Raw genomic sequence first — 25,091 nt, 5'->3', positions numbered from 1 at the left:
AAACACAACAGTAGACTTTGACTGGAAACCCACAGACCGTTACAAAACAACTGACTTGTTTAGTCTTCTCTGTCTTTGTTATGCTGCACACATCTTAAAGGTAAACTCCCGGGAAGAGAGTCTCCCATCTAAAGGTGTTTTCTGCTCTACTTCACCCAAAGACTCCCCTCATATTGGAGGCAGAGCGCCTGTCGGTGAACATCCAGCAGCTCCCGAAATGTCTTATTGAAGTGAACCGAAAAAAAGGCTAAAGTAGAATGTCCAAACTGACACATCTGCTGCCGCTCAAGACTGGAACAGCAGAGAGGAGAGCAAACCTAACATCAGGCAGTGGATGGGAGTGAGGTGCAGCAGGGAACCGTCCCTGTGCCAATAACCTTCCCAAGGTGATGGATCACCACAGGCTGGGCTTAGACAGTGGAACAGCCTCTACAGTCCAGCAGAACAGAGTGCATAGTTCAGGAACGAGACTCTCTACATCCCATGTAGCGTATCTGTCATTTGTTGAACCTATTTGCAGAACCCGGCTGCGCTCATATGTGTCCTTGAGTGGGGGCAGCATTTGTCACGGCCGGTGCAAATGCTGACACCATTTGAATACAGGCCCATCCGTCTTTCCACTCTATTGATAGGAGGGTGAAGTGTCGTTTTTGGCATCGTTTTCCCAGACTTTTGGCATTGTTTGCCCATTGTGTACCCACTGTGTGTTCTATCGTGGATTTAAATCATGAAGGAAGGAAGTGGATACAGTGTCAGAGACCAGTATACAGTATGGGCTGAACCACTGAATTTTTAAACAATTGTTGCATCTTATTATGTTGCTGAATGAAGAATCTTAGGAAACCTTAAATCGCTGTATTATTTGATATTGCTCCCATGTCATGTTGAAACAACCTGGAGCCATTCCATTGGGAAACACTAACGGGGAGAGTACAGAGTCTCCTTACTAAACCAGGCAAGCCATATTGAGAATAACTATTTCTATGGACAGATGGAGTTTAGGTCTGAAGGTCATTGGCTCCATCTGTTGGATAGCAGCAGTAGTGCTGCCCTTTGGAGGGGGGGGATTCCTTCAAACCCCTCCTATAATCTGAAGCCTTTTTTATCTCTTTTATGCAATATATAGAGACGTTGTAAGGCATTTATAGATACTTTAACAGTCTTATAGTGCATTGTGACTTAATCCTGTATAGCTTTATGCCTAAAGTAAAGTAACACTTTATTTTCCCTTTTTATTCTAGTTTCTTGGAAACACAGAAGTTGATCAACCGAAAGGCACAGAGATTGTTAAAGATGCAGTTAGAAAGTTAAAGGTAAGTTAGCGATACACTTTTTCCCCTTGGAAACCCGAATTAAAGCTGTATTACATCACTTTTTCATCTAGGGGGGCTGGTGAGTATATAAACGGTCCCTGAAATTGGACCTCATTGGACAGAAAAGTGCACTCCAGGGCGGGCCTCTCTACGCCCACCAGCAACAGCTTAGAAGTTTAGGTCAGTTTTTATTTCCACACGTTGATACCCTAAAACTCAGGATTTTGTGGTTAACTGTAATCAGATCAATTTAACCACACTGTACATTCTAGCCAGAATCAGATAAATGTAACCATAGTGCACATTCTAGCCAGAATTCAAGGTATACTAATAGCAACCATCTTCCAAGTTATACCTTCATTTTGAGGTCTGAGGATGTGAGAAGGAGTATGTAGCATGTTGTAGCCAGGAATTTACTATAGCATGAATCATAATTACTTACTAGTCTACTAACAAAGACAGCTACTTATAGCTAACCTCATTTTCATAATCTTTAGAAATATAGTTTCCCCCAGCTAGAGTTCAGCCAGCTTTGCTGCCACCGATCTCCTTTGCTCTGCCTCGTTCTGCTCTCAGCATGTCAGCTAATCTGCTGTTTTCTTCTGTAATAATCTCAATTGAGAGACCATTCAAGGGGGAAGTTATTTTCATGTACTCAGAAAATGGGTGTGAAAAAAAAGCTCTGATTGCACAATTTACATTCGTCCTAATTCAAATGAGTATTGCACTGTGTTGGAAGAATGACATTTTCTAATTAACTTTGGATATCCTTTTTCGGTAAATGGGGCTGGTTATCATTATTTTATGATATCATATTGATATCGTAACTTTCACCACTTTCAATAAAAGACTACACTTCAGAATGAGCTAGGGCAAGTTGGAGTACCATGACCATCGGACTGTAGCTTTGATAAGTGAATTCTAATGTTTCTACGCTCCACTCTCCGCAGTTTCAAAGGCATATCAAGAAATCAGAGGGACAGAAGACCCCGAAAGTCGAACTGCAAATATCCATTTATGGAGTAAAGATCTTAGATCCCAAGACAAAAGTATGTCCACATGACATTTAATAAGTGCTCCAAGTTTTTTTTTAAATGAAGCCCGAGTGAAGGGCTATCAAGGAGGTATTGTTGTCTTAAACCAAAGCATTTGTGTTTCTTTTTATTTTCAGGATGTCCAATATAACTGCCAGTTGCATAGGATATCCTTCTGTGCAGATGACAAGACGGATAAAAGGATATTCACCTTCATCTGTAAAGACTCAGAGTCAAACAAACACCTCTGCTACGTGTTTGACAGTGAGAAATGTGTAAGAAATACTAACTTTGAGAGTTAACAACTTGAGTTTTTGTTCCGCGCTATCTGTAGAGATCCGTCTATATGCGACAATCACTAGTAAATTATAAAGATAATGACCTAAAATTAAGAATAGTTTCTGGTGAATAATCGATGCAAATGTAGAATTATGTTCAGGACAATTGTTCCTATGCAGTTAGTAATACCATTTTATAAGAAGTTTTGTACAAAAACTCATGGATGATGCTGTTGTCTTCCAGGCAGAGGAGATAACACTCACTATTGGCCAGGCATTCGACTTGGCCTACAAGAAGTTCCTTGAGTCTGGTGGAAAAGATGTGGAGACACGGAAACAGATAGGAACCTTACAGAAAAGAGTACGATTCAATTGTTGGACAAGTGTGATATGGGAGAGACTGTTCCTTCTTATGGGATAGGGATTGGATATACACTACACTCCCATTCAATAATGTTGATGATAACAGATTATATCTGTATTGAAGGTAGGTAGCTATAGATCAATTCCAAAACAAGCATCCTTCTTTTTCACAGATTCAAGAACTGGAAACTGAAAATTCTGAGCTAAAGAAGCAGCTTTCGGATCTGGAGGAGCAGTTGATGATTGCTCCTGTACCACCAGTAAGAACTGCATGGACATCCCTTCCGGTCTCTAGACTTCCCGAAGTAACCCATAATACCCCAAATAAGATGTTTGTCATGTTCTGTGTGAACTAACTAGCCACTTTCAGTCTTCCCCTAAATCTTCTGCATGCAATCTCTTCACAGCTGCTGCACATAAACTCTACTAACGAGGCCTACATGCTCTCAAGGCCCTCCTCGCTCTTCTGGTGTCACAATCTGACGTCCTTCTCGTGTCTTGAGATCTCCTCGGTCACACTCACCCCTATGAGCTCGCCAGAGTCCAACCTCTCGGCAGGGCTACTAACCCCTCCTCCGGCTAAATCCGCTCTCCTTCCAAAGACTGCTGACGGATGCAGCATCCCCCGACCTCGCGTACTGTACAACTACCTTTCTCCTCCTGCCTTTTACTTCTTAATTCATGTTTTGTTTTCTTGATGTATTTTCTTGTTAACAATAGTTCACCTTAACTCGTATACACTGAGTGTACAAAACATTAGGAACACCTGCTATTTCCATGACACAGACTGACCAGGTGAATCCAGGTGAAATCTATAATCCCTTTTTGATATAATTTGTTAAATCCACTTCAGTCAGTGTAGATGAAGGGGAGGAGACAGGTTAAAGAATGATTTTTAATGCTTGAGACAATAATGAGACATGGATTTTGTATGTGTGCCATTCAGAGGGTGAATGGGCAAGACAACATATTTAAAGTGCCTTTGAACGGGGTATGTTTGTAGGTGCCAGCCACACCGGTTTGAGTGTGTCGAGAACTGCAACGCTGCTGGGCTTTACACGCTCAACAGTTCCTCGTGTGTATCAATAATGGTCCACTATCCAAAAGACATTCAGCCAACTTGACACAACTGTGGGAAGCATTGGAGTCAACATGGGCCAGTATCCATGTGGAACGCTTTCAACACCTTGTAGAGTCCATGCCCCAATGAATTGAGGCTATTCTGAGGGCAAAGGGGGGTGCAACTCAATATTTGGAAGATGTTCCTAATGTTTTGTATGCTCAATGTATATTGTAGAGTAGACATTGCAGGTACATAAAGTATGCTCATTAATATTTCATCAACTTCTAAGTCTTATCTCAATAAGTTAGATTTGTAGTAGGACTGTAGTTCTAATATATCTTCATAACTCTGACTTCAGAATATAAAATGAGCTTCAAAACTATTGGGACAGTCACACATTTTTGCTTTGGCTCTGTACTCCAATACTTTGGATTTGAAATGAGACAATGACTAGAGTTTCAGCTTTAATTTTAAGGTATTTTCATCCATATTGGGTGAACCGTTTAGAAATTACAGGACTTGTTGTACATAGTCCCTCCATTTTAGGAGATCAAAAGTATTGGTACAAATCCACTTATATGTATGAAAGTAATAAAAAGTTTAGTATTTGGTCCTATATTCATAGCACACAATGACTACATCAAGCTTGGGACTCTACACAGTTGTTGGATGCATTTTCTGTTTGTTTGGTTGTGTTTCAGAATATTTTGTGCCCAATAGAAATTAATGATAAATAATGTATTGTCATTTTGGAGTCACTTTTATTGTAAATAAGAATAGAATATGTTTGTAAACACTTGCACGTTAATGTGGATGCTACCATGATTACGGATAATCCTGAATAAATCGTGAATAATGATGAGTGAGAAAGTTACCGACGCACAAATATCATACCCCCCAAAAACAAAAAATATAACCTCCCCAAATATTACAATGGTTAGAGTACAGAGCCAGAACAACAAAACATTTGTCATTGTTCCCACTACTTTTGGAGCTCACTGTAGCTCAGAATAATGCTCATTTCATAAGGGACTAATTGGAATGAACCAATTCCTCTACACTCACAGGCTGGCAGCATCTCCTTGAAACCCCAGACATCCACAGATGTTTTTGACATGGTTCCCTTCTCTGCTGTCACACCCCTGGTGCCAATACCCGCAAGCAACGGCACTCCCCCTCCGCCCCCTACAACATCTCCTTCAGACATGAGTGAGTACACTGCTCTGGTTACTTTACAGTTCCAGGATGACAGTGAGATTCCAATTAGAATTCAACCACACACACACAATAAGGGATAAAAACACTGGTCGTGGTCGTTAGGGAGAAAGTGTTCTGGTTATACTATGAGAACATAAACAATGCCTACTTAATAAATAAGTGTTACCAATGAAAGCCCATTTAAACACTACTACGTTGTGGCATCTCAAACAGTTTCTCGTCTCTCCCTTACAGGTAAAGACCTTTTTGGTGCAGCACCTTTCGATCCGTTCACCTGTGGGCAAGCCGACTTCCCCCCGGATATCCAGTCCAAGCTGGACGAGATACAGGTGACTGCATGTCTGTGAATGATCTTAAGTTATTATAAAGGTTTGGAGAGTGGACCTCCACCCTAGTAGCGGGGCCCCGACCCTCTCAAGTTGATAAAGTAGGAGAAAAACCCCTTAAAAGATTTGGATGAGTGCTAGAGAGCTCATATTTGTTTACGCCCATTCAGCATCCCTCTTAAGCCATAGACCCACCATTTACTTTAAGAATTGACATGTACAGTTGAAGTCGGAAGTTTACATACACTTAAGTTGGAGTCATTAAAACTTGTTTTTCAACCACTCCACAAATTTCTTGTTAACAAACTATAGTTTTGGCAAGTCGGTTGGGACATCTACTTTGCGCAGGACACAAGTAATTTGTCCAACAATTGTTTACAGACAGATTATTTCACTTATAATTCACTGCATCACAATTGTAGTGGGTCAGAAGTTCACATACAAGTTGACTGTGCTTTTAAACAGCTTGGACAATTCCAGAAAATGATCTCATGGCTTTAGAAGCTTCTGATAGGCTAATTAACATCATTTGAGTCAATTGGAGGTGTACCTGTGGATGTATTTCAAGGCCAACCCAAACTCAGTGCCTCTTTGCTTGACATCATGGGAAAATCAAAAGAAATCAGCCAAGACCTCAGAAAAAAAATTGTAGACCTCCACAAGTCTGGTTCATCCTTGGGAGCAATTTCCAAACACCTGAATGTACCACGTTCATCTGTACTGTACAAACAATAGTGTGCAAGTATAAACACCATGGGACCACGCAGCCGTCATACCGCTTAGGAAGGAGACGCGTTCTGTCTCCTAGAGATGAACGTACTTTGGTGCGAAATGTGCAAATCAATCCCAGAACAACAGCAAAGGACCTTGTGAAGATGCTGGAGGAAACAGGTACAAAGGTATCTATATCCACAGTAAAACGAGTCTGATATTGACATAACCTGAAATGCCGCTCAGCAAGGAAGAGCCACTGCTCCAAAACCGCCATAAAAAAACCAGCCTACGGTTTGCAACTACACATGGGGACAAAGATTGTACCTTTTGGAGGGAGCGAGGGACTGGTGCACTTCACAAAATAGATGTCATCATGAGGGAGGAAAAGTATGTGGATATATTGAAGCATCTCAAGACATCAGTCAGGAAGTTAAAGCTTGGTCGCAAATGGGTCCTCCAAATGGACAATGACTCCAAGCATACATCCAAAGTTGTGGCAAAATGGCTTAAGGACAACAAAGTCAAGGTATTGGAGTGGCCATCACAAAGCCCTGACCTCAATCCTATAGGAAATTTGTGGGCAGAACTGAAAAAGCGTGTGAGAGCAAGGAGGCCTACAAACCTGACTCAGTTACACCAGCTCTGTCAGGAGGAATGGGCCAAAATTCACCCAACTTATTGTGGAAGGCTACCCAAAACGTTTGACCCAAGCTAAACAATTTAAATGCAACCAACTTGCATTTCACATTCTTAAAATAATGTGGTGATCCTAACTGACCTTAAAACAGGGAAGTTTTACTAGGATTAAATGTCAGGAATTGTGAAAAACTGTGTTTAAATGTATTTGGCTAAGGTGTATGTAAACTTTCGACTTCAACTGTAAATGCATGGCCAACCATCAGCATGGTCAACTCCTCCATTATCTCAGCCAATCATGGCTAGCCAGGAAGGATCCTGTGTTTCTCCCTATAAAGCTCTTTCTCCTTGGCTAAACTAGGCCCATGATTTAATTGTTTTATTCATATTTACGGATCCCATACAAGTTTGTAATTAAGGCACATGAAAGTTCACTTCTTCAAGTAGGCATTTCTGCAACAACAACAAAACAACCCTACTGTGAAGTAGGTACTAGCGTCATCTGCCACCGTCGGGCAGGCGTGTTACATTTACCATTTTAATCTAATCCTCATTCACTTCTCTATATTTCTTATGGGATATACTCTAAGGATTTTGTAACATCATCCAATGGGATTTTAGGGCTTGAGTGGAATATCATTCTATATTTTATCTATTTCAAAGCTATTGTTACAAATTATTAGTTGTCACTGATTGATTACAGATGCAAAAAAAATAAAGATTTGTTGTCACGTCATCGACGCAAAACTACAACTGTTAGTAGTTGTGTTAAGGATGCACGAGTAATAATATTACATTATGTTCCCTTTTATTGAATAGGCATGTTGGGCTGTTTTTTAACACATTCTGTTGCACCACATGAATAGATACTTTTGTTAATTATTACCATAGTTGGAGCACAATTATCTGTAATTACAAATACAATGTCTGTTTGAACCACAATGCTCCTGTCTTATTTCAAACTCTTCATTTTAACTGCAATTGCACTTTGGGAACCTAGCATCCAAATGCAAATTGCTATCTGCAAACCTTTACAATAACCTTTCTGCATGATTTAACTCGTTCGGAAGTTCATGGGATGCTACTGTACTTCCAGTAGGAGGCAATAGTTTGCTAGCATGCTGCTAAGCCTCTTCTTTCTTCTCCTTCCTGCCTTTTTCTGTCTTAACTATCTGTTTCCATATATTTCTTGCCTCCTTTTGCTGCAGCGTCAGAGATGGTTTGTACCTTTACACTATTTTGACCCATAAGAGCCCTTCTTGTGGCTGCCGGTACTGTGACTGTGACGTCATCGTGAATGAATGTGTTCAGTTTGACTCTGTTGTATACTCTCTGCATACAGTCCAGTCCGTCCGTAAAGTACACCCAGCAGGCTTTTTGAAACGTCACCCTTTCATAATGCGGGCACATCTTTTTGTATGGGGTTGAAGTTACATTTGCCCGTAAACAATGTGATTAATAGCATTAACCTTGTGTTAACTTGTATCAAGATGATGCATGTGTGTTAAAAGTGGTTGGCTATGGAAGTTTTACTTTTCTCAGTCAGTTCTCTTTTATTTGATCTTTCGTGTCAATAACAAAATATGAATAAATAACGAATCTGATCTAATACTGCGTTGGGTGTACTTGGCTGCAGCTAGTATTATCTTTGTCCATCATTTTGCAACTGAAAATGTGTGGCAAATGTGAAATTGCTTGTCAATCCGCGTCATCATATTTGTGTTACTTGTTGTCTCTGGAACATTCTAGGGTAACATAGGGTCAGATTTATTCAAAGCCCTGTTGTTATTGTTTTATACATACATAGGTCATACAGATTCTTGTGTACTTTGTGGTTTATATATGATGTTTCTACATTTATTTAGAGGGATTTGGACCAAAGCTTCCTCAGAACTTGTCATTTCGCGGACTGCTTCTGAAAAGAACTTGGGCGTTCTAGATTTCATATCCCCTAACCATTATTCTGTAGACTTTGGATGCATGCTACTTTGGATCAAACAAGAATAAAAACTTGGGGCCAGTATGACTCTAATGTACAGAGTCTTGGTTATACAGCTCCCCAAGACTCTGCATTGTCTCAAGTTTGCTGACTTTGAGAAACGTCGTTATTGATTATATCGACCGCCTCGGTTTGTTATCTTTCCTCCTTTAGAGCAGGTTGACATGGGATAGATTCTTTCTAACAGCCATTCTCCCCTTTGTTTTACAGGAGGGGTTCAAAATGGGACTAACCCTAGAGGGCACTGTCTTTTCTCCTGACCCACTAGACAGTCGCTGCTGATGCCAAGTAGACATGTTGCTTTTACATACTGTTAAATCATTTGTATTAAAAGTGGCAGAATTGGGTCTAAAATTCAAGATGTCAATGTTCTTCTCATCTTGAGGTTTATATGTATTTGCATTTGAATTTGGTTTTAGAATAATCAAAGGTATATTCAAGTCTGATATAGAAAGCACTATTTTTGTAAGAACTCAACATGGGAAGGAGTAGTTTTGAGACCTCTTGCTTGTACAGGCAATGGTGGGTGTAAATAGTATGTGCAATGGTACACTCTGTGGCCAAATTTTCTTATGTGTAGAATCAGTTTTATTGAATATACACCACTTAGAACGACGCTGTTAGCACATTCTTATTTGTCTGTCAGACATGACTTGCTGATCATCAAGACACGTAAATGTGGTCAGTCTTTTATTAACACTCATATACCAAACTCTCAGCTTGCCCTACATTTGACATATCTTCTATGTTCTTTTTACTCATATGTATCTTTAGTTAACTGTAATTCTCATTTATTCTGATAGTTTTGTCCGGACATCGGATTTAATAGTTTTCTTGTCTTGTTAAACATTTAGGTATGTATTGCCGTTTATTTACTTTCTTATGATATCTGTCAGTATCCTCTTGCACCAGAAAGCACTTTTGGAAAACCTCTGTCCATATACAGTACTATATACTTGTTATTTTACTTTGTATGCAATATGACTTTGCTGTTACAGTTATTAAAGAAAACATTACGGCATCAATTATCAACACTCAATCATTTTTTTATGTTATACAATGATTAAACGTGTTTTTTTGTAACTTTAAAATGTTATGCATTTAAAAATGTATATATTTGATATGTGAAAGTCTGCGGGGATTAAGTGTGTTGGGTAACACTTTACATTCAATTTGTTACATTGTATCTTTGTAATGATATTACTAAAGTGCGATGTAACAACATATCACAATGTTACTAGTGTAATTACAGTATTACTACAGAGGTATAAATAAAGGTTAAATCAAATTTTAAAAAAGTATAAGAAAAGTGCAAATGAATGTAAAGTGTTAACATGTTGGGCATTCTGAATATGTACTGGGGGTATTTCAAGCATGGATCTCTACTGATGGATCAATCATCATCATGAGGAAACAAGCCTATTTGTTTTCTTGCTAGGTGGCATCACACTGACAGTTAAGTAAGACTGTTTTTGAGTCGCTTGTATACATACATAGAAGACTCGATGAGCATATCCATCTAGGACATTCTTTCCTTCACTCTTGGCAGCCTCTCAGTCACACAGTTGCCTCTGCTGGTAGTCTTATTAATTATGTATAAAGTATTTCATACTGTATTATGCCAGCTTGATTTGAAGCTTCTGTACCCCATCAAGTGCCAAGAGCTTGGGGTGAAGAGTTGCTGAAGCATGAAAGACAAAGGATAGTTTCGCGGTTTGAACACTTCCATTGGTCCTACCTTGTAAGCTTTGCCCTTTTTGTGTGCTTACTGAAAAAAATGAATTATATAGGTATAAACTGTTATAGTTGTAAGCTTCAAAGGTGAGATATTGTTCCAGCTTCCAGCAACATTCAATACTAAAGAATGACTGATAAACAAATCAACTTTGAAATGAAAACAAGCAGACAAAATCATTTCATTATTTATTTCAGTGGATGAAACTGACTTGATTCCAGGATAGAATATCTTATTGATCTGCCTCGGAGATGGACCTATCAGCCAACAGAATATTTACAGTTTTGAAATATTTAATAAATACTATCATTATGGTAAGTTACCTCAAACAAAGAAATCAGAATGTTGATTAAGGGGAAAAAATGCAACTAAAAAGAGCCATGAAGCAACAAGACAATGGACATAATACATTTATAATTACAAAGCTAAAAATATGTTCAGTCCACGTGTACTCTACCTTCAGCAATATTTAATTTATCTCTGTGCAAACAAATGACTTAGTAAATGCAGTAACGGCACAGCTTTACCTAAAAAAAGTAGAACCGTAGCTAATTAATGTGACAAGAAAAGAGCTTTGGGGATGGACAAGCTTTTTGTTTAATTTGTTGCACAGCAAAAATACACGAAGCAAATAGGCTTTTCATCTTATTGAATGTCTCAAAAGCTGCTATAAAATAAAACTAAGAGAAAGTGGCTTAAAGGGCAACATGCAGAAAAAAGTCATTACGCACTTGTAGTGTTAAAATGATCATGAATTTAAAATATAACACACTCAGTTTTAAAATGACCACATTCATTTTTTTTTAAAGGAAATTTTTCTTTCACAATCACCACACTTTTCAGGAGACACCGATTCCACCTCTCCATCTTTATTTTTAGCCGCAAACCCTATCCTGTACCGTAGCTGGGAGAGGAGCACATGGTCAACACTTACAGACAGCACCAAACCTGTGGCATCCCAGTTTGTGGCGACGAGGTAGCTAACACTGAGGAATCGACCGTCTGGTTCGATCTTTAATTTGTATTCAATGGAGTCAGTACAGAGTTGATAACTTGGATGCAGACATCAGTTGTATTAAACTCTTTCTGTTCTGGAAAGAAAAAACAACAATGTGTGCCAATGAAAGCATTTTAGCTGAATTAATTTCCTCAATAGCACCATAAATGTTCATTTGACATTGAAAACACTTCATACATTTTTAAAAAACGAATTATGTAACACAAGAGGTTAGGAAATCTAAGAGGTGGAATTAACCATTGTAGTTATATTCTTACAGAATGAAGCTCTCATCTTATGAACAGCAGTTAATGACTACATTTTTGGTAAAGCATTCATATTTGTCAAGGACTTTTGGCAGCTTTTTATCTTCGTTCCATAAAACCTAATATTGCGTCAATGCACTGGATCTTTGTATCTTTGGCATGAAATAAAAGTAATTACAGATGAAACATGCTCATACTATATTTCTCAAGTGCAAGCAACGTTTCTAAATGTTGCTTGCTTGCTCTTTATTTCTCCCAAACATTCATCTAACGTACACGGGGCGGAAAAAAAATATAGACTACGATGGGTAAAGGTTGGAAAGGCACAATAAATATCTTGCTACGGGGCGAGAATAGTCCACCAGCACTTGTATGTACATGGCTGATCGTGTCAGCTGTCAGTTCAAGAGTCTCTGGATTCTCTTCCATGCATCCCTGTTGTTGTTGGCTTTTATAGGAAGCAAACCGGCCCAATATCGATACCAAACTCCTGATTCGAACCACCGATGTCCACAGGGGCCATATCCATGATTGGTAGTCTGGCTGTTTTCTGTGTCCTGTACTCAAACACTGTCTTGCCCCATTTGCCATTGGATTGCTTTAAAGAGAGAGAAATTACAAAGGTTCATTTTAAGATCTCAGGAAGTCAGTGTTTCCAGTGAGGACCCAACCTTACCAAACAAATATGAACAAATCACGTGAAAAAACTTGGTTTTCAGACTACCACAGATGTGTGAAGTTTCACACGTATGTTTTTTCCCTCATGTGGAAACTCCCCCGCATATGAATCATTTTTTAGACTATGCTATGGATGCAAGGACTGACCATCCATCAAATTGAAATGATAGTTTTAACCGTGTTTTTAGGCTATACAGGGATTGTTTACGTTTACTTTGCCAAATCATTCCCCTGGCCCGCATTTAGCCTTTATAGATGTGGTCACCCTAATTCCAACAGTGGAATCATTGCTACTGCAACATGTTAACACCATCTTTTCACATGTGAGAAGAATAACATTATTTCAACCCCACATGTGAATCTGTAATTCCACATGTTAAAGTAAGATTTTTAGATGTGGAATTTTCTTACATCTTACAACTGAAAAAAAAGTACATTCACATGTGGAATTGCAAGTTCACATGTGAAAAACAATCACGTGGAAGATTTTCACATGTGCAAATCACACTTTCACATGTTTTTTAAAATGTGAAAATGCAGTTAGATTTTCATGTGAATGTGAATGTTTTTCACATGTACTACTGCATATCCGATTTCCACGTGAAAGTTTTTCACATGTGAAGCCGCAAATTTCAAATGTAAAACTACAATTTACGTGTGAGGTGAAAGCATGTTATTCTCTTCACATATGAACAGGTTGTGTTAACATGTGAACTCTAATTTTAATACATGTGAAAATATGGTTTCACATGCTAAATTTAAGCTCAACATGTGAAAGCAGCCATTTCACATGTGGAAATACAATTACACATGTGAAACTGCAAATTTGACATGTTTTTTTTTTTTGTAAGTAAAGATTGAAATGTTTCAGGAAACAAACTTAAACTGCCACAAAACACCCATAGAAAATACTCACTCCACAACTGTCCTCCACCACGGTGTATCTGAAGCGGTTGTTTCCCTCTGCCTTGAGCTCCAGGTCATTCGACCCCTTGAGGATGACTGCTTTCTTTAGGTTCCCAGTCGCCTCATCTTTGTAGCCCACTGTGTTCTTGCAGTGGTAGGTGATGGTCTGAGAAGCCTCTTTGGAGAGCAGACGGATGAATGTCATCTGGACGGTGACCGAGTTGGCAGGTTGATCTTTGTTACCATAGGTGAACTGCAAATACACAAAAAGAGAAAACAAAAAACAGCGGCAAATGATGAACTCACTTTTCAGATACATTTCAATATGATGTAATCAGCAGTTATCGGTCATGTCGTAGTTATGTACATGTGTCACATAGCAAATATTATCTGTGATTGTCAAATGTGTGTCCAATGCTAGATTTAGTCTTCAGACTTGCTTTACAAAGAAAGTATTTTTCCTCAGCAATACTGCACTACCATATCAAATACTTTTATCCCATCATTTTGGTGGAATGCATGGAAGCAGAATTCCCGCAGACTTCCGAAATTAAACCACTGAAGGGGAACATTTTGAATACCCTGTGATCCAACAGGTCCCAGAGCAGTTTCCTTTCTAATTAGAACGCTAATCACAGTAATAAATTATTATTGTGGTGAAAAATGGTCTTACTTGTGTTCCTCTATTGATATCAGCTCCAAACCACACAGGCTTCTTCCTTGAGGTGCTCCACCATACTTTCTTAGGTATGCTGGCGGGGTTGGCTGAGATGCAAGTCTCTCCCGTCTCCATATTACAATCTACTTTGATAGCATCCTCTGAGCTTCCTTGGTTTGGATCGACCCAGTATTCACCTGGAATAGAGAAAGAGAATATTGTCCCATCTGCCCTGGTCTATTGACTTCTTTTACCAAAGAGATGTTTCTAATGTGATTTAGGCATCCTTAGGGGTATAAGTTTTGCCAAAATACACACCACCCCACATCACATGAAGCAATGGCTGCATGATAAGACATGGTCTGAATACTGAAAAACTACCAAAAAAACCACCTCATTGATGGACTTCCCTTTGCCTCATGGAAACAACAACTCACCGCTCTTCTTCAGTGGGTAGCACTGCTTCAAGTCCTCACAGGTCCTAGCCGGGTGCTTCCTGCTGCCGTCTGGGCTTTTCATGCTGTCGATCTGGCTGCTGAGGGCCTTCAGAGTGGCCTGAACACCTGGATCTAGCTGCTGAGTGGCATTGCTGTTGGGCAGAGCCTCATCATCATTGAACTCTGGAGGAGGGGGGCCAGCATCATAGTCGTGCATGCCGCCAAATAGGTCATCCATGGCAGCTGTGGGGGGTCCGGGAGGCCCGGGAGGACCATTGGGACCAGGCTCTCCGGGAGGTCCCTGCAAACCAAAGAGTTATGGTAAATAGAGAGTAATTACAAGGTGTGAAGAAATGAAGTGTTTTGACATTATGTGCCAAATGTTAATGACGTTTGCACTGACTTCCCAGGAAATGTCCATATCAGTTGTCCATGTAGGTGAAATGATTTTGAAGTGGAAATTTACATGCCTCAGGTCCGATTTCGCCACTAATTCCACGGGTTCCAGGAGGTCCCATTGGTCCAGGTTGTCCGATGTACCCTTCTTTTCCTGGTGGTCCAACTGGTCCAGGGGGTCCCTATTATATCATACCATGATAAAGATCCATTATAATGAAACAAATACATTATGGTTGACAACATGGACCATAATTTAACAGTCTGATATGATACCTACTCTTTGACCGCTTGGTCCGATGATTCCTGATGCCCCCTGCTCTCCTGTTGTACCCTAAAAATAAATGAGTAAATAATGAATATTGAGATTGATATCAACTTAAAAGGGTACACATACACTCATTGTTCAAAACATTAAGGACACCAGCTCTTTCCATGACATAGACTGACCAGGTGAATCCAGGTGAAAGCTATTGTGCAACTCGATATTAGTCCTTAATGTTTTGTACACTCACTGTATATAAGTTCTACTCAATTAAAGATCAGTATTTATTTATAGTATTTATATAAGTAAAATTTGACATACAGGTGGTCCAGGTAGACCCTGCAAACCGGTGAAACCTCTGTGTCCTTTCTGTCCTCTATCTCCATGGTCTCCGAGGTCACCCTTATCACCCCTTGGTCCTTGTGGTCCCTGTTGTTTCGAAAGACACCATGCAATCACATTTTATGGGACGTCCAATGAAAAACGAGAAAGCTCATTTCTGTTTGTGGTTACATGTCACCATACAAATATGCAAATGGGCAGTTCTCACACGAGTCAAGCCTAATGCTTTAGTAGTCAAAACCACAGCGTGCTGTGTTATCATTTCTGTGACGGCTCATTTCTATTGGATATTGAATATGTTTGAACATAAAAAAACATTTTTTGGTGGTTTAGGCATTAAAGTAAAATGAAATGTTAACCTTTATTTATGTATATGTTTATGATGGTCTTACCGTTAACCCTCTCTTTCCTGCTGAACCGGGTGGACCGTTTGGTCCTCTGGAACCCTGTGTACGAATAGGATACCAACATGAGTTAATTAGATATATATTTTTTAAAATGTTTATTTAACCTTTATTTAACTAGTCAAGCCAGTTAAGAACAAATTCTTATTTACAATGACAGCCTTATGCCTGTATATAAGGAACATGTACACATTGTCAGGACCCTTTTCTTTTCCCATCTTATCTAATCTTGGGATTCTCATGTATTGACAAGGAAATTCCTTACATAAATGAAACGGGCATATTACGTACAGCGTCTCCTCTCTTTCCAGAACCACCGGTGGCACCGACTGGACCTGGAGTTCCTGGTTGTCCTGGGGTCCCAACCAGACCCTCTGGACCATGGTCCCCTCGATCTCCCTGTTGAAATCATCGAAATCAGAACCATAAAATGTATATGCTACAGAAGGTTGTAAGGCATTTGTCTTGCTGTTTCAATACGGTTGGTCAAGCACAATAAACAATATGAGACATTCTGGACACAGTGTTGCACCTACCCTTTGACCAATGACTCCATCTTTGCCTGGCGGCCCATCAGATCCAGCAGGACCCTGGAGGAAAACAACGTATTGTGAATAACTACTGTAACCTGTACGAAATATGTGAGGGATAATCAAGGAGGGGCTATGCGTTCTATGGAAAATAATGAATGACGTAGAAGGTGTGTTCCATGGCGCGCTGGCGGACTGGAACAACCTTCCATGGAGTTGCATCGTTTTGATTATCCCTTTTATACCATGGCAATAATTTAACATATTTGCCCCTAGAAATATGTTCATTTTCATCTAGAAATGTGAACATCCACTAAAGCAGCTAGCAAATGTACTATATTTTTCTACAGTGGTTGCCTTGGTAACCAAACAAACATACTTGCTAGTTTAGCTAACTAAACCATCAGTCCTTGCATGCTATGATGAAAATCGAATTCAACAATGCCAATAATGTTTTCAATTCGACTTTTGTTTTCAAAAGTAGCTCAAATAGAAAATGTAAGAATGAACTATAGCCATTGAATTCTACCGTGCTGATATACCGTGCGTTATAGGGAATTATGAACTGGGTGGTTCGAGCCCTGAATGCTGATTGGCAGACAGCCATGGTATATCACACCATATACCACGCGTATGACGAAACATTTATTTTTACTGCTCTAATTACGTTGGTAACCAGTTTATAATAGCAATAAGGCACCTCAGGCGTTTGTGGTATATGGCCTCAGGGGTTTGTGGTATACTCCGCGTTGTGTCGTGCATAAGAACAGCCCTTAGCCGTGGTATATTGGCCATATACCACACCCCCTTGTGCCTTATTGCTTAAATAATTCACTCTCTAGAATTCCCTTTTAGCCAATCAGAAACTAGTATTCGACAATGCCATGGTAAAAACTCTCTTACTGCTAGCAACAAGAGGACAAATAGTGAAGTGAAAAGTTTTGGCGAAAAAAAAATGTAAGGGGGAACTTACATTGGGACCAGGATCACCACGAGGTCCGTTGGCACCAGGAGAACCGACCGGGCCAGTGGGGCCTTTGTCTCCCCCAGGTCCTGCAGTCCCCTGTTTTCCTGGAGGACCCTACAAACACCACAGGGACAATGGAATCATGATGAGCACTGTGTAACATGCAATGTGGAAGCAGCTCAGATTGCAGACACATTAGTGGGATTCAAACAAATGTGTAGAAATCAGAACATACTGCTGGTCCTGGAAGTCCCAGCATTCCACGCTCTCCCCTCTGACCAGGAAGACCCACAATGCCTCTCTGTCCTGTTGTTCCGGCTGGACCTGGAGGTCCATCAGGACCCTGTGGAAACAAATCCAGTTGATATTATCTAGATATTGCCATGTAACAGGGTTGTGGTCAATCCAATTCAACAAGACTCAAACTCCAAATTCAGTTCTGTTCATGAATTGGATGATTCCTGATATTTTTGTTTAGGTTTTTAGATAAACTATTATACAGCAATGTGTTTCTGCACAAACAATTCCTGAGGTGTACTTTTATGTTCTAACCTGACATGAACACATCCGATTCAACTTATCAAGGACTTGGTGATGTGCAGCCCTTGCGATTCTCCCAGGAACGGATTGAGAAACATTGTTATTCAGCAAACCGTAATAGTTTACCGTGGGTCCGTCTTCCCCAGAGTCTCCTTTGTCTCCTGAGCCCCCGGCTGGTCCTGGGGGGCCTCTTTCTCCTTGTCTTCCAGGGGATCCATTCTCTCCACGAAGGCCAGGAGGACCCTCTTTCCCAGGGGAACCAAGGGGTCCAGCCTCTCCAACTGGACCCTGTTACAAAGAGAATGTTGTTTTGTTACTGTTGTTGTTGTTCTTTATCTCTGAGAACAATGTGAAGTGTGTAAGTAATGGGTGATCAGTGGTTATAATTTTTGTATTCAATAGCGAGTGGCATATTGAAATGATAGCGGGTGGCTACTTCAAATTGATACATTAACCAATAGAACCAATAGTGGTTTGATGATGACTTACAGTTGAGCCTGGTGGTCCAACCCTGCCTGCAGATCCAGGGAAACCAGTGGGGCCCTAAGAGTGAAAAGATGAGAAGATCTACATGGTTACTATTTATTACATGGTTATATACTATCTGTACCACATGTGTCAATACCTGGGCACAATCCTGTCACAGTCCCAAGAGGCTTTAGTCATAATTCATAACATGAACTTACAGGTGCACCCTGGGTTCCTCTTCCACCCTTCAGTCCAGCCACACCGACAATACCCTGCGGAGAGATGAAGATTGCTGAATGAGATAGTTCCTCCTGTTTAGTCTGTTGTCTGATAATGTAGCACAAGATAATGTAGCGTGTTAACTCACAGGAGGTCCATGGGATCCAGCCAAGCCCTGAGGCCCTGGAGAACCAGCATCACCCTTCTGACCAGGCTCTCCAGGCTCCCCCTTGACTCCTGGTTGACCATCGGGTCCCTTTATAAGGACAATAACACATGAAGCCTGAGAGCTGGCAACAGCCCAAATTCACTACTTTTCTTACTAGAAAGCACAAAAGGGGGTCTAAGAATATGAGATTATGAAAAGCATTATAGAAATTTTACAAATGATTATTATAACATGATACAGTATATTGAATGCAGTACAGATGTAGGATCTTAATTTGAGCCACTTTTCTACAGCAGGAAAATAATCCTGCAGCAACAGGAAATGTGAATAATTATATGTATTATAATTCATTTTTGTAGGGGTTGATACATTTATCGCAGGAAGGTTCTCCTGCAACAGGGTGCTCAAATTAATATCCTACATCTGCATGACATGAATTGTTATGATCACTATGACTCCATTTGTCGTCTCATAGGCATGGGTTACAGAAAATAATGACTTACGGGTGGTCCACCAAACCCAACGGGACCAATAGGACCAGGTTCACCACGGGGTCCCTGGTGGAACAGAATATAAATAGAGCATTACAATGCCATAATACCTGATATTATCGTTTCAAGGTAAATGTGTCATTGTATGCTTTAATACTCAATGTCCAGTTGTCCACTCACAGGCATAGCTCTTGATCCATGAGGCCCGGGAGGACCTTTAGGTCCAGCTTCTCCCTGCAATTACAACAAGTTTTAGTTCTACTGTAACAACAAAAAATGAACTAACTAATCATTTATAGCTTTTGGCAAACTATGTCTTTACCTTTTCACCGCTAGGTCCATTGGGTCCGGGTGGGCCGAGAGGACCAGGAAGACCCTGAGGTGAGAAAACGTATTTTTAGGGGAAATACATCCATACCATTTTTGACTCGTGCAATGAATTGAGCAGACAATTGTTTCTCTGACAGAATATGCAGCAACATGTTTCCAAACGGACTTTTACTGTAACACTCCCCTGTAGAATAACTCATCCAAGAAGTGTCTTCTTTTTTATTTATTTTTTTACAACCCTTAAGTACAGATAACTTATCCTGTTCCGACATAATCACTGCATGCCAGCAGTGCTTGATCTGTATGCACAAGCTTGGTGAGAACCTGGGGCAAGCACTTTTCAAACGAGACAAATCTGCTTTCTGTCTTCACATGATCAAGACACAAAACTATTTGTCTTAGGCCAGAATAAGAAACCAGAATAAGAAATTACAAAATGTGTGTTAGTGTTACATTGAAGTGAAAGAAGTCACGTGTATATTTGACTCACTCTTGCGCCATCATTTCCAGGTGTACCTTCTGATCCCTTCTCTCCACCAGACCCCTAAATGATGGAGAAAGTCACGTGTCAAAATCCGACAGTTAATATTATTTATTGTGTTCTCATATATATATGTGCAATTGTTTACTTCAACCCCCATTAGCTACTTGTTATTTTAACAATAGCTACTTCTTGGGGTCCACACAAAAGAAACTGTAGAAAACAATCATACAAATACAGCAAGATGGAAACAAAGACACTGAGATAGATATACATCATCTCCCATGGATATGATAGGATGAGAAGCTGATGATGCAGTGTGTGAATACTTACTCTGTCGCCTTTAGGCCCAGGAGAACCAGAGATCCCTCGCTCACCAGGCATCCCCTGAAGACCAGGAGGGCCTAGGTCACCAAGACTACCAGTGGGCCCAGGACTACCCTTTGGAGGAAAAAAAGCAATGGGTTCATATTCATATTTTCAGACTAAAAAATCCAATACACATAACCCTCCATAGTGGCTCCATATTACTATATCTCTATACATGGACAACAAATACCTTTGGTCCATCGGGTCCTGGTGCTCCGGGGATTCCCTTGGCTCCAGCCAAACCGAGAGGTCCGAGTTCTCCTCTCTCCCCTGGGATTCCACGCTCTCCCTGTTAGGCACAAAATGTCTGTCAGTCATGCTGTGTCTACTACAATACTACATTGTACATATGTGCAATATATTCCAATATATATTGATATTAGTAAAATGATCAATGTACCCTTGGTCCAATCTGGCCAACAGCACCTCCTTCTCCAGGGATACCCTAAACAAGATAAAGAAATTCATACTCCATCGTCATGATGTCACAAATGAGTATTGCATCCCATGAAATAGAGGATCTACAGTATTTATCTCATTAGATATATACTTCAGCTAATTCAAACAATGCAAGTGTTCATGAAACTCACCAGATCACCTGGTTTTCCTGACTCTCCAGGAGGGCCTGGGGGTCCAGGTAATCCCTAATACACAAAAGCATATAAACTTTAGATGACGACAACAGTGCCCAGTTGATTCAATCATCCCTTATGAGTTACAATCTTTGTTGCCACTTTCAGTGATCAACTGCTGCTTGTGAACATCATCCATGCATCTATGACAAAATCCAGAATAACCTACCTGGAAACCATTCACTCCAGGTGGTCCCTGTTCTCCTCTTTCACCTGCAACGCCCTTCAGTCAAAGAGAGAATCAACATTTGTTGAAGAGTATGTTATGAGAGAGTATACTTTACAAATCAGATGTGCAGTGGCGTTGCATAATATTGACTGATAGGAAAATGCTGTACCAAAATGTTTAGTACGAGATATCAGTCATAACGACAATCAGAGAAAAACAGTTGACTTACCGAAGGGCCAGCGGGACCGGCAGGGCCAACTTCCCCCTCTTTCCCAGGAGGACCCTAGAAAGGAAGTCATCATTAGTAAACGTCCTCATGAACACAATTTTCCCCATAAACACGTATGAGGTCAGAGGTCATTTAGTGCTCATTGACATCCGTACTCACTCTTTGTCCTGCCACTCCCAGAGATCCTTGTTCGCCTGTCTTCCCTGGGTCTCCCTATGATTTGAAAAGACAAGAAGTCATTCAAGTAATCAAAAAAGAAAGGGAAAAAAAGAAAAGGAAAAGTTTGATAGCAAGATATCTTGAGAATGTTAGAACTTCCAAGGTTCCTTACGTTAAAGCCCTTTGGTCCAGGTGTTCCCATGGTTCCTGCAGGACCTCTGGTTCCAATCGACCCTGCTGGTCCTGGGCGGCCATCTTCTCCTGCTGGACCCTTCAGACAGAGGGCACGAAAACAACTCTTACCTCTGGCTGTTCATTCAGTGTTATGACTACTGATACTAATGGTCAAACCTCGAAAAGAGGTATTCTCCGGTCATTGATCACCTGACAAATAGCCTGTCGGTCTAAGCCTTGTTTGTGTATCACTGAAAGCATGAATTTTTAAGAACACTTGCTGGAGAGGTGGCAATCACTGAGTGCATTACCTTTTTCTCTACAGTTGTTCTTTTTTGTTCAGCGCTGACCTAAATTGGATGTGTGTAAACACTCTTTTGTCAACCTTACCAGTGGTCCGGGTTTGCCCTCTGCTCCCTGGACTCCTGGAGTGCCAGTCAGACCCTACAAAACAACAGACAAAATTATGAGCCTCAGAAACAAAGACAACAATCTTGGAAAGCTATTCATGATATCTTCACATTACCCGTGCGCCTGGGAGGCCAGGTTCGCCAGTGCGCCCGGGATCCCCTCCGGAACCTTTAGGCCCAGATATGCCAGAAGGTCCACGATCTCCTTGAGCACCCTTCAGGAGAAACATATTAGTGAATTAGGTTCGGGCTGGGGCTCCTGTCCTAAGAATCCAGTTTAATGTCCACCGATGTAGCTGTAATAGATCTCTGTCTGTACCTTAGGCCCAGGTAATCCATCAGCACCAGGGAAACCTCTGTTACCAGGAGACCCCTGCAATACAAATGCCCATCCATATATGAAATGAAGACACATACGATACACCAAGATTACATCTATGACACAATATATTTTCTGCACAGGTTTGAGGATATCAATGTCAGCTAAATCAATTGGATTATGAAGTGGGATAAATTTGAGATGGACGACTGAAATCCATCCTGAGGAGTCTTAAGTTACAGTCACTGACCTAAATCCTAATCATCTAGAAGTGTTCAGTAATAGAGGCCAACGGTAGACTCACCCTCTCACCAACAGGACCGGGTGGTCCTAGTGAGCCAGAGTCACCCCGAGTTCCTCTCTTTCCCTCCTCTCCCTGCGGCCCGATTACTCCTTGGGAACCAGGGGGACCCTATGAATCAAAACAAACTATATTTAACATTTGTTTAACCATCTCAATACACTTTGCTCCAATTATGACAGTGTCTGAATTTCATTCAATCGGAAATAATGAGCGTGTAGACATCCAAGTATTGTACAATATAACACGTACTGTACATAATAGTATTAATATTGTACATATTCTCTGTGAATGGTCACATATTATTTGGGCTTACAGGTTCTCCTTTGGGTCCTGCCTCTCCTTTGTACCCAGGTATACCAACATCTCCCTGAAAAAAAGACGAGAGCCATAAATATACTGTATCACTATAGTAACATTTTTTTTCTGCACCTGAGATAGTGTATAATGTATAATAAAATGAAAATCAATATTACCATCTTGTCAATCAGTCAAACAACTGTTCTATAGTAATGGTACATTAGTTAGGTGATCTGGGCCATATTATCTGTACTTTGGTAAAGTCATGCATGCATGTCATAACATTGACAGTGTATGTATACATCTATATGGTACATGAATGAATGGACCTCCCATGAGTAGAAAATTACTTCTATCCAAAGTAAACGGATGCCACATTACCAGTTGACCTTTGATCCCAGGCTGTCCAGTGCTTCCCTGAGGTCCGGGTGGACCATGGGGGCCGAGGTGACCCCCGGGACCCTGCACACCCATAGTACCCTACAAAACAACAAGAATATCTCTCAATAGACATCAATCTTGATCGTATGAATCTAGGTATGCTATGTGATAATACAATTATGTTATAATATACGTACCACTGGACCCTTAGTACCTGGCCCCCCGTCTGTTCCTGAAGGACCCTAAATATAGCAAATATATCATGTTAAAAGTACAGCACAATGATGTTTAACAAAGAGAGTAGGTGTTATAAATAGGACCCTTACTTGTTGGCCAGTAGATCCTGCCCTGCCTTGGTGTCCTGTCTCGCCTCTCTGACCCTGTTGCCCCTCGGGCCCCCGCACTCCTGTGGCACCAGGTTGGCCCTGGAGAATAGAAACAGAAATCCTCATGAGTCCATTTTATGTACATACAGTAGTCCTACATTACCTTATTAGTTAGCTATATACTGTATGTTATCAGGTTACATTTACAACATATTGCATACACTGCTACATATACAGCCTCCGAAGTTACTATTTAAATCACATTGATTTGAACATGTATTGAATACTTCATGTTCTACTTGATAGTCTACAGTACTTGCCTTCATTCCTGGAATTCCTGGATAACCTGGGGGACCATTGATACCTAATGGACCCTGCAAGTATAATACCAGAAAATTGAATTAACGAATAGCTCAAATGCTGCATTATATTAGTAGCAACTGCAGGCCAACTTACCATCGGACCAGATTTACCAATGTTCCCAGGAGGACCTTTCATTCCCTACAATCCAAAAAATAAAATAAAAAATTGGATTCACACATAATACAATCTACAATCACAATTCTTGTAAAGACATGCATCGGAAATTTGTATCATGTACACTTGTCAAATACATCGAATAGATTTGAAAAAATAATTGAGAACTTGCAATGGTGTGAGTGGATGTAACAATATCTTGTTATCTGGAGTCATTACATTTATACTCTTGTATATAAAAATGAGCAATACAATTGAAAATGATATTAACTTAAGATCTAAGTAACATAATTTAAAAAAATCCCCATCAAAATCCGACAGTTTAAGCTAGAGATATTTTTTGCATGGGCTGCGTCTCAAGGATCCACCACATCCACCCATGTCGACCCTCTGCATCTGCTTTGGAAGGTGGTCGAGTTAAAGTGGTGTTTGTCAGACCATGAGACATCCCGAAAATCGGTCTTCTCACTAAAATGTCTGTGGCGTCCCAACAGACCACTCTATAGATGAGACTCTCACAAACACGATGGTGTTCTTCATTTTGCTCTACGACCCCACAAGCCCTACGGGACTTGCCTAAAGTCTGTAACACTGATGTGCCAGCTTCTGTCTGTAGCATCCG

General features: G+C 40.4%; 2 protein-coding genes across 7 annotated transcripts in view; one reads left to right on the top strand and one right to left on the bottom strand.

Moving 5' to 3' along the window:
- LOC112225304 (PTB domain-containing engulfment adapter protein 1) overlaps positions 1–9,969 on the top strand; it is a 144,487-nt gene extending 134,518 nt beyond the window's left edge. For 4 of the 6 annotated variants that reach the window (XM_042306536.1, XM_042306538.1, XM_042306537.1 and 1 more), the window contains 9 exons: positions 1,242–1,313; positions 2,264–2,362; positions 2,485–2,622; positions 2,870–2,986; positions 3,162–3,248; positions 3,396–3,623; positions 5,119–5,260; positions 5,504–5,598; positions 9,155–9,969. In XM_042306536.1, the coding sequence (XP_042162470.1) occupies positions 1,242–1,313; positions 2,264–2,362; positions 2,485–2,622; positions 2,870–2,986; positions 3,162–3,248; positions 3,396–3,623; positions 5,119–5,260; positions 5,504–5,598; positions 9,155–9,226 (1,050 nt within the window). In that variant the 3' untranslated portion in view covers positions 9,227–9,969. The other 2 variants (XM_042306535.1, XM_024389120.2) reach the window with 2 other exon arrangements.
- An 885-nt stretch (positions 9,970–10,854) lies between these two features.
- Positions 10,855–25,091, bottom strand: part of col5a2a (collagen, type V, alpha 2a) — a 58,680-nt gene continuing 44,443 nt past the window's right edge. Inside the window, exons 16-53 of the mRNA XM_024389119.2 lie at positions 24,449–24,493; positions 24,313–24,366; positions 23,993–24,091; positions 23,864–23,908; positions 23,667–23,765; positions 23,302–23,355; positions 22,989–23,096; positions 22,685–22,738; positions 22,482–22,580; positions 22,346–22,399; positions 21,954–22,052; positions 21,782–21,835; positions 21,623–21,676; positions 21,394–21,447; positions 21,183–21,236; positions 20,993–21,037; positions 20,783–20,881; positions 20,557–20,664; positions 20,233–20,286; positions 19,735–19,788; positions 19,593–19,646; positions 19,425–19,478; positions 18,901–19,008; positions 18,752–18,805; positions 18,555–18,608; positions 18,192–18,353; positions 17,761–17,868; positions 17,532–17,639; positions 16,565–16,618; positions 16,320–16,427; positions 16,017–16,070; positions 15,604–15,711; positions 15,298–15,351; positions 15,092–15,199; positions 14,622–14,922; positions 14,200–14,381; positions 13,537–13,779; positions 10,855–12,540 (exon numbers count right to left, since the gene is read on the bottom strand). Of these exons, the coding sequence (XP_024244887.1) occupies positions 12,394–12,540; positions 13,537–13,779; positions 14,200–14,381; positions 14,622–14,922; positions 15,092–15,199; positions 15,298–15,351; positions 15,604–15,711; positions 16,017–16,070; positions 16,320–16,427; positions 16,565–16,618; positions 17,532–17,639; positions 17,761–17,868; positions 18,192–18,353; positions 18,555–18,608; positions 18,752–18,805; positions 18,901–19,008; positions 19,425–19,478; positions 19,593–19,646; positions 19,735–19,788; positions 20,233–20,286; positions 20,557–20,664; positions 20,783–20,881; positions 20,993–21,037; positions 21,183–21,236; positions 21,394–21,447; positions 21,623–21,676; positions 21,782–21,835; positions 21,954–22,052; positions 22,346–22,399; positions 22,482–22,580; positions 22,685–22,738; positions 22,989–23,096; positions 23,302–23,355; positions 23,667–23,765; positions 23,864–23,908; positions 23,993–24,091; positions 24,313–24,366; positions 24,449–24,493 (3,447 nt within the window). The 3' untranslated portion in view covers positions 10,855–12,393. The remainder of the gene's footprint in view (positions 12,541–13,536; positions 13,780–14,199; positions 14,382–14,621; positions 14,923–15,091; positions 15,200–15,297; positions 15,352–15,603; positions 15,712–16,016; positions 16,071–16,319; positions 16,428–16,564; positions 16,619–17,531; positions 17,640–17,760; positions 17,869–18,191; positions 18,354–18,554; positions 18,609–18,751; positions 18,806–18,900; positions 19,009–19,424; positions 19,479–19,592; positions 19,647–19,734; positions 19,789–20,232; positions 20,287–20,556; positions 20,665–20,782; positions 20,882–20,992; positions 21,038–21,182; positions 21,237–21,393; positions 21,448–21,622; positions 21,677–21,781; positions 21,836–21,953; positions 22,053–22,345; positions 22,400–22,481; positions 22,581–22,684; positions 22,739–22,988; positions 23,097–23,301; positions 23,356–23,666; positions 23,766–23,863; positions 23,909–23,992; positions 24,092–24,312; positions 24,367–24,448; positions 24,494–25,091) is intronic.

This window comes from Oncorhynchus tshawytscha, linkage group LG26 (genome assembly GCF_018296145.1).
Source record: "Oncorhynchus tshawytscha isolate Ot180627B linkage group LG26, Otsh_v2.0, whole genome shotgun sequence".
Classification (NCBI taxonomy): domain Eukaryota; kingdom Metazoa; phylum Chordata; class Actinopteri; order Salmoniformes; family Salmonidae; genus Oncorhynchus; species Oncorhynchus tshawytscha.
Note: the sequence above shows the minus strand (reverse complement) of the source record. Positions and strands in the feature narration are given on the sequence as shown.